This window comes from Syngnathus typhle, linkage group LG7 (genome assembly GCF_033458585.1).
Source record: "Syngnathus typhle isolate RoL2023-S1 ecotype Sweden linkage group LG7, RoL_Styp_1.0, whole genome shotgun sequence".
In the NCBI taxonomy this organism is placed as follows: domain Eukaryota; kingdom Metazoa; phylum Chordata; class Actinopteri; order Syngnathiformes; family Syngnathidae; genus Syngnathus; species Syngnathus typhle.
This window is the reverse complement of record NC_083744.1, coordinates 11,149,906-11,167,163: the sequence shown is the minus strand read 5'-3', so window position 1 is coordinate 11,167,163 and position 17,258 is coordinate 11,149,906. Positions and strand designations below refer to the sequence as shown.

General features: G+C 40.6%; 3 protein-coding genes across 4 annotated transcripts; 1 reads left to right on the top strand and 2 right to left on the bottom strand.

The window, feature by feature from the left end:
• Positions 1-512: 512 nt before the first annotated feature.
• LOC133156599 (cilia- and flagella-associated protein 20-like) lies at positions 513-3,114 on the bottom strand. The gene is made up of 6 exons (XM_061282446.1): positions 2,710-3,114; positions 1,821-1,900; positions 1,605-1,716; positions 1,327-1,515; positions 812-924; positions 513-744 (listed from the first exon to the last, which is right to left on the bottom strand). The coding sequence occupies exons 1-6, from the start codon at positions 2,812-2,814 to the stop codon at positions 702-704; spliced, it is 642 nt and encodes a 213-aa protein (XP_061138430.1). The 5' UTR covers positions 2,815-3,114; the 3' UTR covers positions 513-701.
• Positions 3,115-3,442: 328 nt separating this feature from the next.
• Positions 3,443-8,339, top strand: ces2b (carboxylesterase 2b). Its single transcript, XM_061282445.1, has 13 exons — positions 3,443-3,685; positions 4,189-4,381; positions 4,472-4,613; positions 4,790-4,923; positions 6,013-6,166; positions 6,249-6,353; positions 6,435-6,533; positions 6,611-6,754; positions 6,833-6,910; positions 7,352-7,496; positions 7,567-7,716; positions 7,793-7,865; positions 7,959-8,339. Exons 1-13 carry the CDS (start codon positions 3,610-3,612, stop codon positions 8,143-8,145), a joined length of 1,680 nt encoding a protein of 559 aa, XP_061138429.1. The 5' UTR covers positions 3,443-3,609; the 3' UTR covers positions 8,146-8,339.
• A 237-nt stretch (positions 8,340-8,576) lies between these two features.
• Positions 8,577-16,748, bottom strand: fbxo31 (F-box protein 31). 2 transcript variants are annotated; one of them, XM_061282443.1, is made up of 10 exons: positions 16,250-16,748; positions 14,474-14,545; positions 14,013-14,099; positions 13,611-13,687; positions 13,372-13,539; positions 13,191-13,265; positions 12,951-13,060; positions 12,350-12,503; positions 11,163-11,503; positions 8,577-10,454 (listed from the first exon to the last, which is right to left on the bottom strand). In XM_061282443.1, exons 1-10 carry the CDS (start codon positions 16,632-16,634, stop codon positions 10,232-10,234), a joined length of 1,692 nt encoding a protein of 563 aa, XP_061138427.1. In that variant the 5' UTR covers positions 16,635-16,748; the 3' UTR covers positions 8,577-10,231. The 2 variants fall into 2 exon arrangements, with proteins under 2 accessions (XP_061138427.1, XP_061138428.1); XM_061282444.1 differs by lacking the exon at positions 14,013-14,099 and having other exon boundaries at positions 16,250-16,747.
• Positions 16,749-17,258: the final 510 nt, after the last annotated feature.

Below are 17,258 nucleotides of genomic sequence, written 5' to 3'. Positions count from 1 at the left end.
CTAAACACTGTCGGTCCACTAAAATAATCACGTTTCAGATTTTTACGGAACATGAAGTCAATTAACGTATCAAATATGATTAATAAAATGAATTAACTGCACATAAACTTGTGTTCAAATCATACGGGGCATAAAAGTCCCAAAAACCAACAGTTTGTTTCCATAATCAATTTGGATTAGATGTGTCATTAAATTATATAGTATTTTTAACAATAAGTGATGTATGTTTTTGCCGTTTCTTTGGCAAATTTTTAGTAGTACAGTATGTAAACATATAAATATAATAAAGATAAATATCTAAGATTTTTTAAATACCTAACCCCATACATGTGTATACTGCAAATAATTCATATATGTATTTGTATGTTCATATTTGGATTACGAATATCTGTTATGTTTACGTTTAGATCAATCTTCCTGGTCAGCAATATTTATGCTACATGACTACCTTGGTGAAGTGAGAACTTCATTTTAGTAAATAATTTGTCAAAAAACTGACATTACACAACAAGTTTCCAGTATTATGATTAACACTTGTATTGCATTGATTCATAATGTAAATAAATCAAACAATAAAGAAGTGGAATTTGTTTAAAACAAAATAGGAAGAGACACAACTAAAAAGAAACATTTTCAACTTTGAATATAATAGATGTTCAAAGTTAAACTAACACACACAAATAGTTGTGCTCAAACTTGGTTCAGGTCGGTCGAGGTGGAGCAGGTCGAGGACCTCCCTTTTTGCTGCGCGAAAAAGAAAAAGGTTAAAAGAATTCCAATGATCCAAATGTTCAGTATTTTTTCCCCCCACCTTGCGTCCTGTCTCTTGACAGGAATAACCAGCTTAAACTCGGGTGGGAGCTCATCCTCAGTGTACTGTTTATCGGTGAAATATACCCTCCGAATACGACAATTTGCATGAATCTGAAAGAAAACAGATCACGACCGAACAGACAATGTGTTCCTTAGATGGGTTGTTTACTACAGTCATGTGTTCCTTACAAGCATATATTAAAGTCAATTTCTCATTTTGACCCATCATATTGAACGTAGACCTATTGAAGGATTCATGTGCCTTCCTCAAGGGCACTTCTGCTAAAGAAAAAGAAAGGTGTTCATGGGCAGGGAGTGCAGGATGACGCAAAGTGAACCCGGAAACAGTAATATTTCACAATCCCACAAGTATACGGTATACTGTCCCCAACAGGTGATCAAGTATTGTTAGTGTTTTTTTACAGCTGTTTCTTTTTTTACTTGTACTCATTTCTGGGGTTCTTCTCAAGCATTTGGTGATCATTTTCCTCTGCTGTCCATACGCACACATACCTGCACACGCTGCGTCTCTACATAACTGGTCCCATAGGCCCTCCTGGTGATGTCTACCAAGTTGAATTGAAACTGGTTCCAGCGGTCATCAACACTAATTGGCATTGTGCACATAAATGAATTCACTTGCGTCTTGCTGTGGTGATTACTGGCCCGAAACCTCCGGCGTAAATTCTGATCGTCTAAGACCTGTAAGTGGAAAAGGGAATGGAGCGATATATTATGGCTAACCCTGAATAGCAATAGTTACTGTCTATAATTTGAACATGTTTCAGTGCCTGGACTTCAAAGCTGAAATATTTCCTGGTCTTCTTGACGATCATCACCAGAAACGGCATTTTGATGCCAAGTGTCTGCCTCGGGTCAGCGGGACATGTGATGTAGTTGGTACTGTAGAATCACAGGGAGGTGGTGGCACAGAAAAGTCAAAGGTGACAATCCTTTAGCAGTGGTGCACGTTTTTTGAAAGATTTGAACTGAAAAATCGAACTCACCTGACATTTGAACCCTCCACCTCCAACACCAGAGAGTTGATGTCATTGTCTGTAACTCGTTTAATATGACCATTCTTCACCTGTAAAATACAAAATAAATGCAGTAGTATTTTAGTGCGAGACTGAGGCTCCAATTATGTGTCTCTACTAACTTGAGGAATGTCAATAGTTTAAATTCTGTATTTAGCAAAAGACGTTCATAACGCTCACGGACAAATAAAAGGTATTGCTGTTGGAAAAGCAGTGATAATAGCCCACTTGTATATTTTACACAACTGCATTACAAGGTTTTTTATTCTTCCCAAGAGTTAGGTTTAGTTTTGTTTTAGTTTTACCTTGTAAAAACTGTGGTGTCAAGATCAGGGGATGTGGTTTATATTTGTCAACTGTGGGTTTCTAGAGCAGTTTGAGACCTTTGTCATTAAGTGTTGTATAAATAAATTTGAATTTAACTAAACTAGAATATAAATAGCACATAAATACTGGGAATTTGATGATTTCATGGTCCTAAACTACATTCGGAAGAGGTTTATTCATTTTATCCATTGCAATTACTGTAGAATAATTGTGTTGTGTAAATTTATTAATTAAAATATAATAATAAGTTTTAAGCTTTTTTTTTTTTTTTTAGATTAAAATGTATGTTAACCTCATTGCTGCTATTTTTTTCGTTGGTGTAGTATATTCTTAATAGGAGTACATTATATACGTGTGCTGTTAATAATAAATTACGGGTTATAATTAATATCAAATGCTGTGCTAAAGGACAGCGAATGCACCACAGTGAGATAACACAGGCGTCATAAAACGTATTGCTGGCAGTATAGAAATATATGAAAATAACCAAACGTAGACGGAGACGACGGGGTTCAAGTTCTCAGAGCTCTACCTTTATATCCCATATCTGAAGAGGTTTGCTGCCGATGCTGTATAATATAGATAGAAATCCACCTTGAAAAGTGCTTCTAAACATGTTGTGCGTGTTCGGTCCCATTCACCGGGACCCGATTGGGTCAGACATCCAGTAGCACGTTTGTTGTTGTTGTAAGTGTGCAGAAAAGGTCCGCAGGCTTAGCAAAAGCACTCAATCAAAGGCACTCAAGCACACGTAAAGAAAACAAGCACACCTCACACCTTTCAGCCACACGCTGCGCGTCTTGATGACATAATCGTCATTCTGTTTCCTCAGTTTATCCATTTATCGTCGTAAAATTGATTGACTCTGACGAAAGGCAACATGTTTAAAAGTTTTTACTTCCTAAAGATCCGGGTTTTCAAAGACAATTTAAAACACACCAACCAGCTTTGTTGGAATGTCATCCGATTAGTGAATAAATAAATACAATGCGAATGAAAAAGGGTTAATCTCATAAATACAATTTATGACAGGATGCTGTCGCAACTCCGGTATTGTGCAACTCCATGGCGGCTACATTGGGGAGTATGGAGGAGCAAAAGTGCCAAAATTAAATACATTCAACATGAAATATAAAATTAAAAATGCCATTTAAAAATTTAAAGGTTGAATTCAATCAATCTAGCGTCTAATATGTGTTGGTTGCGCTCCCTTGCCAATCAAGTGCCAACAGCACCACTGACAGGCCAGTGTGCGCAGAGTGGGGGCGGAATCGGCTACTGCCCAGGACGAGCTGGTTGCGCTCCCTTGCCCATAAAGCAGCAAGAGCAAGCACCACAACCCGCGCCAGTGCAAAGGGCAGCTGACTTCGGCACACTTCTTCACATTCCACAAAGCCCCGAGCGCAGCGTTGACATTCGCACAACCAGGAACATGAAGTTCCGTCGAGAGGAAACGCTTTGCTTTCTCTCAGCTTTGTTCTATTTATGTATTGCAGCAGCAAGTGATGGTGAGTTACATCCCATCATTTGAAATTTATATTCTTGCTTCCATACAGTACATGGAACTAAACTTCAGTATCTAAAAGCAAATTCTACTGATGCTGCTGACCTCGTGTCCAAAAGAACTTGGCACTCCTATAGTTGTTTAAGATTATTGGGGTTTTTTTTCTTCTTCTCTTGCTCATGCAGAAACTAGAAGGATTCTCTTTCTGTTACAATATTTTTGAATCCCCGTAATGACGTAATTGGAACACAACCGTGCACAAACCAGTCACCTCTGTACTACTAACCGTACTTACGTAATATGATGCTCTGGGGATTTTCCATAACTGTCCAGCAATTTGTCTGACACTGTCTAGCAATTTTTTCGCCAGTAACATGACCTGTAAGGTCCCCCTTCCCCACCACCCTACTCCATCACGTTACCTGATTTGCCCAGTATTAGGAAGAATAAGAAATTCATGATCAATGATAATCACATAATTCTGATTCGTCACTATGATCTTGACAGCACCTGTCATTCACACGGAGCTTGGCAGCCTGAAAGGGCAGCATGTGAATGTAAAAGGGAAGGAGACGGGGGTCAATGCATACTTGGGTGTCCCATTTGCCAAGCCACCTGTCGGCCCTGGTCTGAGACTGGCTCCACCCCAGAAAGTGGAGCGATGGGAAGGAGTGAGAGATGCCAGCAGGCAGCCACCAATGTAAGCACAATTGTGCACCAGTTGTGTGATGCATTTGAGACAAATGTGTTGTTTCTTACTTTTATTGTTACCTGAATGTTCTTTCGTCAGGTGCATTCAACATAGACCGTTCCTTCTTGATCTGCTAGAGATGATTGGTGGCATAGCACAAGAAATCCCGGATGTTTCAGAGGACTGCCTTTACCTCAACATTTATACTCCTGCAAACAGACCTCATGATGCAAAGCTCCCAGTAAGAAACAATGTTTGAACTCATACTCCAGTTATGCCTCAACAGTTGTTCAATTTCTTACTTGTACGCAAGATTCAGGTTGCGTCATTACATTATGAGTGCTTAACGGTCCACAAATGTTAAGTTCAACATAGGTCTGTTAAAAATGTGGTTTGGGCTCATTTATTTCTGACCAGGTCATGGCATGGATCCATGGAGGAGGTTTTGCTTTGGGATCAGCTTCAGTGTATGACGGATCCGCCTTGGCTGCTTACCAGGATGTGGTTGTTGTGCTGATTCAATATCGCTTGGGAGTTTTGGGCTTTCTCAGGTAAATAATATGAATTGCATTGTTCAAAACAGCAAGTGCATGCAATGAAACCATCTGTCTTCTAAACCGCTCATCCTGGTCAATATTGTAGGGAGGATCCTATCTATGGGCAAAAGGCAGAGTATACAGTTATGCACACTCCAGATACAAAGAGTCAAGCATATTCAATTAATCAACCATTAAGATGATCTGTAGGCGGGCCAGATCAGATTACCTCCAAATCAGTTTGGACTTTGAGAGTAATGTTTGCTGTAAACACACCCAAGATATTAACTTGAGTGAAGAAGCCAAGTGTAATTAAGTATAGATAACGTTCGCACAGTATTAGGATAATCACACAAATATGACAGCTGGCTTTGAATGAAGTTCCAGTTAACCATGAGTACTCAAACATGTTCTGACAGCCAGCTTGACGTCCACTTTTGATCCTACAGATAAATCATGCATGTTTTTTTTGCATCGTAGGTAGTATTGGAGTCCCCTTATGCTCCCTTTTTGTATACGTGTTTGCAAACGCAAGTGAATTCTAGTGTATAGTGTCCTCTTTTTCAAATTCTTATTTTCTTAAAAGCTTGTTGAGCCTGTTACCATATTTTCCGCACTATAAAGCGCACCTAAAAACCTCCAATTTTCTCAAAAGCCGACAGTGCGCCTTATAATCTGGTGCGCCTTATATATGGAACAATATTGAGCCACTACAGCAGGCGTGTCCAAATATATGGATTTATATATGGACAAAGTTTTAAAATGGGCCATTCATTGAAGGTGCGCCTTATAATCCGGTGCGCCTTATATATGGACAAAGTTTTAAAATGGGCCATTCATCGAAGGTGCGCCTTATAATCAATCCGGTGCGCTTTATAGTGCGGAAAATACGGTACTTCTTATGCAATTTGCTTTGTAGAAAGCCAAAGAAAAATTGAACCCAGCTGCACTGAGATGTTGCCAGATCTGCTGACGTTTTTCATGTCATGAATCGTTAAAAAAAAATAGTGATGGTCTCTCATCACAAATACTGTTTGACCTTGGAGGTATTTGAAGCTTATGTGAGCAACAGTCATAACTTGTAGTCATGTACCTTTTACATAGTACCGGAGACGAGCAGGTGTCTGGTAACTTTGGTCTGCTGGACCAGGTTGAAGCCCTCCGCTGGATCCAAAATCACATTCACAATTTTGGGGGAGACCCAGCATCAGTCACCATCTTCGGGGAGTCTGCTGGTGGAGTGAGCGTATCCCTGTTGGTGAGAATCACTCAGCTAATACTGAAATTCTTTATTCATGGTGACAGGGGATCTGATGCAGTCATTTTGGGTTTATCTACAGCTTCTATCACCATTATCCAAAGGACTGTTCCATCGAGCCATTGCTGAAAGTGGCACTGCTGCAATGGATATGTTGGTGATAAATGATCCTTTACCAGGAGCACAGGTTGATCAGAAGTCTAAAATCTAAAAAGTTGGGTTTGAATGTAACATTTCAAACTGATGAGTTCTTGTTGTGCATCTTCAGGTTGTTGCAAATGCATCTGGATGTAGCATTGAAAGCACACAGACGATTGCTGCCTGCTTGAGAAACCTTGATCCGGATCTATTTTTGACTCTTGCACAGGTATGCCAAATGCCAAAACTAATGATAATGTGCCCAATTTTTGTAATTGCTATTTATTATCAAATATGTTTTTTCAGGATCCAACACTAAGAATTACCGTAACTACAGATGGACATTTCCTGACAAAGTCAGTAAATGAGCTATATAAGAAGCATGAGATTCAAAATGTCCCATTCATGACAGGTATTAATGATCATGAAGGGGGCTGGTTAATTCCTTCTGTAAGTATGACTAATATGGTATGTTTCTGCAGTCTCTGAGACTCATGAAAATCTCATCACTTCTTCCCTTTTTCCTAGTACATGGCTCCGCCAAACTGGACTGAAGGACTAGACCGGGAGCAAGTTGTAAACATAATGATGGTCTTCAATTCCAATGTAAGGCTTTTGATGCTTGCCATTCTTTACTTCATCGGTTTTTCTTAAAGAGGAAGTCAACCCCCAAATTTTCCTTACAATAATATGTATTATGTGCCCCCACTAGTTTAAACATTGCATTCTAATTAATGTTTTGTTTGAGGAATATGAGTTAAGCAGCAAAAACTCAGGTTGAGGCCATTTTGCCACTCGCTGTTGACCGAAAATGACATCACACCAAACCAAACACTGTTCAGCTTCAAAAAACTGCTGAGCCGTACCAAAATGGCCACTGCCTGAGATGGATAAAAACAGGAGGATTTTGCCTGTTCATTTCATATTCCACAAACTAAACATTAATCAGAACACTGTATTTTGACTCGTTGGGCTGCACAGAACATATTACTACAAATAGAATTTTGCGGTTACCCTCCCCTTTACATTGTCATTGATTTTCTTCAGCCCCAAACCCTCATCATGGATTTAATGGTAGAGGAATATATCGGAACTGGTGAAGATCGAGAGAAGAATCGAGATGGTTTTACCGAGTTCTTTGGGGATTTGTTGTTCACCATTCCTGCCATAAAGTCTTCAAATGCTCACAGAGGTACTGTGAATGCACAAACATTCCCATCAATTTGTCAGTGGCAACCAACTGTCGATTCTTCTATCTCTAGATGCCGGCGCACGTGTGTACTTGTATGAGTACCAGCATCCGCCTCATTTCTTGAAGGCAAAAAGGCCAAACTTTGTAGGGTGTGACCATGGAGACGAAATCTTTACAGTTTTTGGGTTGTGCTTTACAACAACCCATATCCGACTAAATGGTGGGACCTCGTCCGACACCTCATATACAATGTTTACTTTGAGTGCAAAGTGTTTCACTAAAGCTCTCCATTTCAGATACATGCCTGGAGGAAGAAGAGCAACTTAGCCGAACAATGATGGCCTACTGGGGCAACTTTGCTCGGACGGGGTAATTAATCAAAAGTCCTTCCTGTTTAATTCAGATCCAAACAGAATGGAACAACTACTAAGACAAGCTTGACTGTACTTTGCGTCCATGTAGCTCACCGAATGGTGATGGCCTTGCTCACTGGCCTCTATATGAAAAAGAAGAAAAGTACCTGGTAATAAGGGCAAAGGAGCAGGTCATTTCCCAGCACCTGAAAAAGGATCGCTTCGTCTTCATGACTCAGACCATCCCAGAGAGGGTTCGACAACATCAGGAGAAGACGGAGCACAATGAATTTTAGAAGGCTTGCATTTTTTCACTTTTTAACCTGTCTTTTTCAGATCACATATTCTGATACTGTAAGTTTAATGTAGTGGTTCATTGCGACACACAGTAGTTGTTAACTGATTTTGAGTGTCATGAGAACTATGAAAGCATTATGAGAACTACGTCCAGAACATTTCAATTACATCAATTAAACATTGTGTGACCATTGTTTATTCATATTATATATAATTAGGTGAAGACTATATGGAAATTTTGGGCTTTAACAAGTGACTGGCGACACCAAACGTGTACCCCTTTCTGGAGAATGATGGTAATGGTGCTATAGGTGCAGTCCACTATAATTACATCATGAAAAAATATAATCGTAGTACCACATAGATCACCGTATAAAATATTGCAAATGTCTTGGTTGTGAACTCAAAAGAAAACCACAAAAACCTACTGTTAAAGAAAACGCCTCCGTTTAATTAGTACAATTTAAGAGTTGGAAATGACTCCAAATGAGCCCCGCAGGTGAGTACAAAGCAACACTAAGGTATACCAATGAAATAGCCTGGTACAAATGGTTTGCAGATAGGAAAATTTATTGAACCATATATTTAGGTTCAGATGAACAAGACAAAAGCTCATATTTTTATTTTTGCAAATGTTAGTATAGCTGCAGTCTACTACGAATGTGCTGCCCAGTGTGCCCTTTCTTTGAATATGAGTTACTATACTGCCCAGAAAAGTGCACTTGTAGAAGAAAAGCTACTGGGCAAAGCCATCAAGCCATAACATGACATACATATAATATACACAATACTTGGTAAATGATTTTGGGTTCTACAATGTCCTGTAAGACCAGGGGTACCTAAGTCCTGTACTCCAGAGACCCCATCCGGCCTGCTGTAAGTATATGCCTTCTCCAACACCCTTGATTCAAATGATCAGCTCATCAGCAAGGTTTGCAAAATCCTAATGATGATCCTGATCACTTGAATCGGGTGTGTTGGAGTAGGGATACGTCAAAAATAGTCTGAATAGGGCCTCTCAGAGACCGGATCTGGGCACACCTGAGCTACATGGTGCTGTGAAATAAAAAAAATAAAAAGGAAAGTTGGGGATGGGATAACAAGGTGAGGCAAACATTTAAAGTACAAATATGATACATACACCGGATGTTGCAATTTTGTATCTTGCAAGAAAAAAAAAGATCTGCCAATAATAATTTCATACAGTGAATGAATCCAGTGAATGTATAGCTTATATTATACTTTTCCAATACATGTTTTCAACTGACATTTTCAAGTAAGGCGTGCTTAAATAATTTTTAAGAGCCCAAGCATTCCACTAAAAATATTATCACTAAAGCTCAAAGAGCACAAATCAAACAATAATCAGAGCTACACTGTTTGATAAGAGAGCAATTCCTTTGCAATCTGTTTGGCAGACGCCCTGTTTGTGAGAGCCACATTATTCCAACTGGGCAAGCTTTAAAACTGATTTAACCTAACTAGCTCTGACAACAAATAGATGAAAGGGGTGTCCTGTGATTCACAATTTCATGACAAAAAATACCTGAGAAGCTGTATATTTAATATCATGTAATTCAAAAACTAAATTGAAAGGCATACTTGTTCCTAAAAATAGTTTGCTGCAAAGCCAAATAAAATGCAGCATGTCGTAGAACAAAACATAACGGGCACTGAATGGAAATGCGTTTTACGCCATTATTTCTTCAAACACTACTAAGTACAGACATGATTTGAGAATCAGAGGCACATAAAGATTGAGCCATAAGTGGTAAGCAATATCGTACCTCTGTTTCACCTGGAGGATGTAAATAAATAAATAAATATATATATAAACACACTTGTGACCCTCTTTTTTCTTTTTTTTTGCGGCACTGGAGCAACATGACTCGAGATGGGTCAAAGTGATAAACCTGCCCTTATTAGACAGTGAAACAAAATATTTGAAAAAGAGAGGCTGGAAAAGATCATGCCACAAACCAATATGTACCGCTGTGGGGATGAGAGCGAGGTATAATGTACTGTGTCGTGTTATTATTCTTATGATTTATTGTATTGCCAGGAAGGGATTTAAAGCTTGGGGCCTCATGACGTCCAAGACTGCATGTTGCGCAGCATGGCCTCGAATCGCTCCAAGTTTGGCGCATGTGCGTGGGGCAGGTGGTCCGTTAGGCGAATGTAGAGACTGAAAGACTTCAACTCCAGCCAGATGAAGCCAAAACGATCTTGATCAAACAGCACAAATAGCCCCGGGGTGCGCTCTGGACTTGTGAAGCCATGCCCGGCAATCAGACCCGTCCCATAGAAGCTGATGGATGGCACACAAATTCTTCAGTCAATATCTGAGATAGAGTAAACGCTCCACAATATTGACACTATTTGAACTATCAGACTGATTAGATTGTGATCCACATTGCATTTTTTTAATTATATAGAATGAATTGTTTGAAAATGTCTCATTGAAGGTTACAAAGGTTTACAGCCGGCATGCTTTGTTTCATTTTAATGAAAAATATTAAGATTCGGTCAGATCCAGAATATTTAATCACAAATCATTCGTCAGCCTATTTGCAATTCTAAAGCCAAATGACTGTAAGAGATGTTAGCTTGCTCTAAAAGTCAAGAATCACTACTCGGAGCCTTCAAAGAGCGTGCTGGCTGTGAAATTGGTGGCATGGGGATTTAAATTAGAGGTCAAAGCAGTATTGCTAATTATCACTTTTAATGAGGGATAGAGATACCTACATTTCCAAGGTTTCGCAATTCTAATGACTAGTTCTTACTTCTTTTTCCCCATGAATTTTGGAGGAGAAACGTATGAAAAACACTGCAGACAAAAGTCAAAACGAGGCTGAGGTGGGACTCTGAAATTTGTCTCCTGAGCCATAGAAGAGCAAATTTTGAGCAGTAAAATGTTCCTCTGGTTTTTGCCAATTAATGGAAGTGCATTTCATTGGTCCACCTGTCACTCTGTCACTGAGAATGCGTATACGATATACATTTGAGATGTTCTTACCATTTTCTGCAAGTGCGTGGGTACACTTCATTGCGAGCCATGACTCCTAGGGGCAGGACGAAGGGTTGGCTCTCAGATGAACCAGTGTTTGCACTTGGACCCGGCTGGCAGCCGTCACAAGTGACGCCACGATTGGCCTCTGCCACGTTTGCTGCGGCAGCATCACCACAAGCGCCTTCAGAGATCCCTTCCCTCACCTGCCTCTGTACTTGTTCATGCACTTCCATTACGAGGCGTGACAGCTCCTCTAGATTGCGCTGATGTTCCAAGTCTGGAAGGACAAGCGGCTGATCCAGGTCAATATCCAAAGTCAGTTGCCCAGCGGGAACGTTGGGGTCTCCCTGCACATATAATACAAAATTCAGTTACCTTAAACAGTCTACACATTTCTATTTATATTAGGAGCCCTTCTTGACATCTGATGAAAATTGCATGTTTATTGTATTTCATGTGAATTTCTTGATCTGAAACCGAGTCTGCCGTGCCTGATGTCGTGGAAACGAAACAATCACCCAATCACGCTCTGTTGTCTTATGATCGCAATGGAGAACAACTGAGACTGGCATCCGTGAAACATTTTCACATTCTGGTCCTTTTCTCAATGAAAATGTGAGCAAGTCTGCACATACTGCTGCCAACACACGTAGCATTAGCAGTTTAGCTGCTACTAACCAGGAGTGCAGCTATCAGACCAGCATTTGCAAGATGCAGTGATGTTAACAGTGTATCTTACAATCTGTTCAATTTGTTTGTTTGGGATCTTGACTACCTGCTGAAACACTATATATAAAACTATATTGCGTTGTTTTCATATTCTACATTTGTAAAAACTATTTGAATATTTCTCCCTGTTCACCTTTTTCATTTTGTTTAAAAAAAATACTCCATGTTTCACAAGTTAAACTATTATGTAGTTTATTTAGTTTGCAGTTCAGATGCTTAAAACTGGCAACGTGGCTGGCTGAGTGCGACGGTAGCTTGCATAGTATGAAATGTATTGCCAAGGATAATCACTGTGTTTGGGCATTTGTTAATAATTGACAACACCGGTGGCGTGTGACAGTGGCATAAACCCTGTGTTTTCTTTGTGTACCAAGACTAGTCACAGCAAAAGGCAAATCATTAAAGGCAAAAACCAACAGCCAGTTGGCTGATATCTGAGATACTGTAGGAGAGCAGTGACTTACAGTGAGTTTGGTGGCCCTTGCCGAGGTCTTGTGAAAGCTGAGCATGACAATCTCCAAACCGTGACTGCCATAGGTGCCTTTAAAGAGGCCTGGCTGAATCAAGTCAGAGGGCATTGGAGGAGGCAAGTAGATCCGTCGGTATGTTAGGCAGTTGCTGACAAGAGAAAATAATGGAGATTGTTGACCAATTATTCAATGATTTACTTCTTCTCGGACTTTAATCAGGTTAAGATGTCCAAGTCAAATTTACACATGCGTAGTATGATCAGTATTTTGTAAATGCAGTACACCGAGGCTATTCAAGTACAAATTCAGGTGGGCCAAATTTTCAAATCAAGAAATGTAGCCAGCCATACACATTAGTGAATGGACGTTTTGAAATGTGTTCACTTTGTACAGGCAGACAATTTGATCCATTATTTATTCTCTCTTTGATAGTGGCAATCAAAATCAAGCCTTATCATATTTATTTATAACCGAATGTAGAATGTTTTAATGATTTTTCAAAGCCGTACAGCAATATTAGAATTTCAAGTGCAAAAAAAAATCACGAGTCACAAAGTATGTGAAGTAAAAACCTGTGCATGCAAATGTTGCATACTCGTATTGGCTGGTGTAAATGAACTTCATCAGGATGAGCTCCTGCATATGCTCATGGAAGATTTCTTCTAGCGTCCGGCCCCATTCGTCCTCCAGCCATGTCCTGAACTCCTACACAAACATCCACAGACCACCTGAATGCTGAATTGTATGACTTTTGACTTGAAGTAAATAAAACCACTCCAGGAAAAAAGAATAATCGCAAACTAGAGGAAGTACAGTAACTTTTGCTTTGACCTACTTCCTGTCTGCCTCCTGGCATGCGGTGATGATCCGTCTGGTTACATTTTGTTGAGAATTCATCCTTCCTGACAGTCTACAAATAAAAACAATAAAAAAAATTAAATACTTATCACATTGACATTTAGGAATCTAATTTATTCCATGTTCTGGTTTCTCTTACTTTGTGTGTGATTTCTAACCTGGATGTCTCCTTTGTGGGGACCTTTGTGTCCATACATACACTCCACAGTGGCCTTCTTGCTCTCCCACATGTTGATACGAAAGAGAGGTCGTTTTCTCATGGGATCCTCCACACGAGGGTCGTGTGGTGGTAAATACATCCAGCCGATGATGAAGAGCCCATCAACCTTGGAATTGTCAAACATCTGTCTCTTAAGATTGCATTTCCCAAAGATTTCCATCTCATAGTCATGCTTACCACAACATTAAGTAACCCCCCGTAAGGGCCTATGTCAGGCTGCCATAATCCCAAAATGTGCCTGTATGGATGAAGCACTGCAACACAAGAACACAATGCACCGTAATCAGTACTCCAAATAGTGCTGTGCGTGAGGGCACACTGCACACGTTATTTCTTTCCCAGTCTCAGTACAGGGTTCAATTTGTGTGAAACCTCAAAGGAATATGTAAGGGGATTGAGTTTCCCGCTGCCAACATGCTCGACATAACTCTATACGTCTCTATTTCTGGCACTAAAAGCGTGTGCAATTCACACAGAAAGCAGAACACTTTCAATCAAAATGACACCATGAGTAGCACCCCCAACAAACGCACAAAGGCCAGCGTGCTGTAGGCAATAAGTCAGGGCCCGTGTACATACGGTGTGTGTACACGTCTTTATAGTCCATATGCTCGTAGTCCGGGAGGAGCTTCATAAAGCGCCCAGACTTCACTCGTGGGTTAACACCTAGACAGTCACAACACAGGCATGTAGAGGAGCCACAGATCCAGGTGAGCTCTGATCAACGAGGCACTCAAGTGAATGTGTGCACAATGTGCCAAAAAATTGAATCAATATACCCAAATATAAAGGACCAAGGCTTTTGCCAGGAATAATTTCTACTCACTAAAGTACTTCATGTAAGAAACATCAACATATTTAGGGATGCAGAAAAGAAAATGTTGAAGGACCCACTGGAGAGAGAATTAGAATGATGACTTAAAATGAGCCTATATACTACATTTCATGAGTAAGTATTGCAAATCAAATTTCAGTAATAACATTGATGACATATAAGCAATAACAAATTTATAGTTTTGCTGTAAAACAATTTCACTCACGTTTCACATAGAGGTCTCGGCTAGAAACTCCATCCACTTCTGTCTTTCTCAGATCCTCCTTTATGTGGAATTCTGCAGAAAAAAAAAAGAAATACATATACAGTATGAAAACTATAACCAGATGGGATGGGCACTTCCATTATTGAAATTATGCACAGTGGGATTTTACGCCTTTTGACAGTGATATTAAAAGCAACAGCTTAACAAAGTGGTGTGGCAGACTAGCGAGATTTCATGGTAGCAACACCACGTGACCCTAAGAGACATGAGGGGAATCAAGCAGCTTCTGAAGCCGTGCAATCACAAATGTATAAGATGCTACTATGCATTCAAACTGGACAATCTTACACAATGATGGCAAAAGAGGTGGAACACAGACCACCATAACCTGGCTTACATCCCCCTTAATTTTGAATCAATTTTGAATCTGCATTAACAGAACGGCTATCTCTTTGTGAGAGGTCAGTTTGGAAAAGGTCTCTTCTTTTCCGCTTTGCCTCAGTGCACCAAAAAAAAGTCCATAAAGACATACATATTTCAATTTCTACAAGTGTAATAGACAGTGCCTTAAAACCTTTGGTCGTTTCACTGTATCTTAGATCTTCAGCTTGGATTTCAGAGTGAGTCTTGGGGCAATAAATTCCTTTTCTAATTTTGAATCACGAGACAGCTGCTTATCGGGTGGCAGCAAATTTCATCATAGATGGTGCAAGTCAAGTATTGCTGTCTTTTTAAGCTGTGCAGTGTCAAACTTGAATTTTGAAGTTTTTCTACAGCGTGTTGTGCAGTATCGGTACACAGCTGCAACACATCTCATGCAACATTGTATTATAAATATATAAAGGCTGTCGGCTTGCTATATTTAAACCTGTCTATCTTAATGGACTTTGTGCACTTAGCACTTCCCGATCGCTGTAGGGTGGCATATTCGCTTCCGATCAACATGCAAACGCCTTGCAGCATTGCAAGCTCTCAGTTGACAAGTGGCACTTGTTTATTAGCAGTTTTGGCTTTCGGAGCGAGTTCCTCGATTTTAAAATGGAACTTTGAATGCCATCTCCACCTTGAAACGCACTAGAACAGAACTATTGATTATACTGTTCCTAACACACAACTCCGAGTTCTCACACATTTAATAAGTCAGCTGGTCTCCAAGTAACTTGCTGTTTGCACTGAGAGCAGAAACTCTTATGCCATTTAACCTTTCCATAGGAAAATCTTCATGGGGTTGCCGTGGTTAGGTCCCAAAATTGTTTACGACTGATCATGTATCTTTGTTCATCTATCCATACCACCAATGTATCATGACAGAATGATTAGATGAATAAAGGTCTAAATAGCATCTGTTTCCTTCCATAAAACAGAATATCTAAGATTGTGTTCAACTAACAGGGCCAAATTTCAAATGGATTATTTGTGTGTACATTTTAAAGCGAGATTGAGTGATATTCATCTCATGCAAAATGTGCACCTTGCCTAAATAAAACGTTGGGAAACACGGATCTAAGTATAACCGGAGGACCTTCCATAGAAGAGCAGCCTAGCCTATACTGCAATCGGATTGCAGAGCTGAGGAGGGCCTGTAAACAAAGTCAGGCGGTTCACATTTGCTTTGACAGCTGGCTGTCGGGACCTTCTCATTCCCGATCAATACACAGCCAATAAATCTTTACGCTGCACCGGGCTCATCTAATTTATCGCACGGTAAAATGTCACGTCGTGTGCCGTTTCCGCGTTGTGACAACAAGAGGCCTTTTCTCGCTGCTGTCTTCATACCTTCCATGCACCGCCTTCTCCAGATGGTTTCTGTGTTGAGGATTTGTCTAAATTTCTTGCAGACTAGGGCGACGTTGGGTAGCACGGGTCCGGGAAGCAAGGAGAAGATTTCCACTAAAAGCTCCGGCGGTAGTTCCGACAAGGCCTGCGGGTGCGGGTGTACCGTGCCGTCTCCCCCGCCGCGGTGCGCCCGGCTCGGCCCTGTAGTGTTGACGCCGCTTTCCGTTCTACCGCAACCGGCGTCGCCGCGCCTCTGGCCCACGATGCGCTCCTCTTCCTCCTCGTCCATGTCCGAATCGCTCGCCTGTTCTTGCTGATTCTGCCGCGGTCGCCTTCGGCACCTCCGCGACTGCCCCACTCCGCAGAGCCTGGCACAAACAGCCATCCGTGGTCAGCAGGCAGGCGACATTACATCACTCGATTCCACTCGTGTTTCCGCTGCAGTGTGCTTGCTCTCGTCCTCTACTGTGACGTCAACGTGGGACACCGCTGGAGAGAGTGGAGCAAGTGGAAGGACGGGGGGGGATACATCTCGCGTCAGCTAAGGATTTGCATAGTGCTGCTGTTGAGGGTTTACAAAATACGCATGATTATTGGCCTTTTTCAATTGCCATATAACAATCATATAATATTGTAAATATTTATGATATTTGATCAACCACATTTATTGGATTATTTTTTACTTCGTGTTTGCCTGTTGCTAGGCAGAGTTCATTGGGCTCAACCATCCTTGCCCCATAAGGCAGTAATTTTGGGCCACCAAACAAAAATGTCTTTTGTGTAAACTATCTGGAAGCAATGCTTGATAAAAAGTACAAATCTTAACAGATAACAAGTGGTAAAAGTTAAAGTTGCAGTATATTACTTAAAAGTAAAAGTATGACATTACCCGAAACAAGGAATGTGCTGCACCGAGATCTGTCAGAAATCTGTGGTGCCCTGTTAAGCCCCCCGGCATCTTTTTTCATGATATAAAATATATTTCTGAACTATATTGTCATTCCCCCTA

Excerpts from the sequence above, each read along its gene's own strand:
- LOC133156599 (XM_061282446.1), bottom strand. The coding sequence starts at position 2,814 with ATGGGACCGAACACGCACAACATGTTTAGAAGCACTTTTCAAGGTGGA. Across the intron at positions 1,901-2,709 it reads TTCAGATATGGGATATAAAG|GTGAAGAATGGTCATATTAA; the intron begins GTAGAGCTCTGA and ends TGTATTTTACAG. Across the intron at positions 1,717-1,820 it reads GTGGAGGGTTCAAATGTCAG|TACCAACTACATCACATGTC; the intron begins GTGAGTTCGATT and ends GTGATTCTACAG.
- ces2b (XM_061282445.1), top strand. The coding sequence starts at position 3,610 with ATGAAGTTCCGTCGAGAGGAAACGCTTTGCTTTCTCTCAGCTTTGTTC. Across the intron at positions 4,382-4,471 it reads GCCAGCAGGCAGCCACCAAT|GTGCATTCAACATAGACCGT; the intron begins GTAAGCACAATT and ends TTCTTTCGTCAG. Across the intron at positions 6,755-6,832 it reads GGGGCTGGTTAATTCCTTCT|TACATGGCTCCGCCAAACTG; the intron begins GTAAGTATGACT and ends CCTTTTTCCTAG.
- fbxo31 (XM_061282443.1), bottom strand. The coding sequence starts at position 16,634 with ATGGCTGTTTGTGCCAGGCTCTGCGGAGTGGGGCAGTCGCGGAGGTGC. Across the intron at positions 14,546-16,249 it reads GAGAAGGCGGTGCATGGAAG|AATTCCACATAAAGGAGGAT; the intron begins GTATGAAGACAG and ends TTTTTTCTGCAG. Across the intron at positions 13,540-13,610 it reads GGGGGTTACTTAATGTTGTG|GTTGATGGGCTCTTCATCAT; the intron begins GTAAGCATGACT and ends GACAATTCCAAG.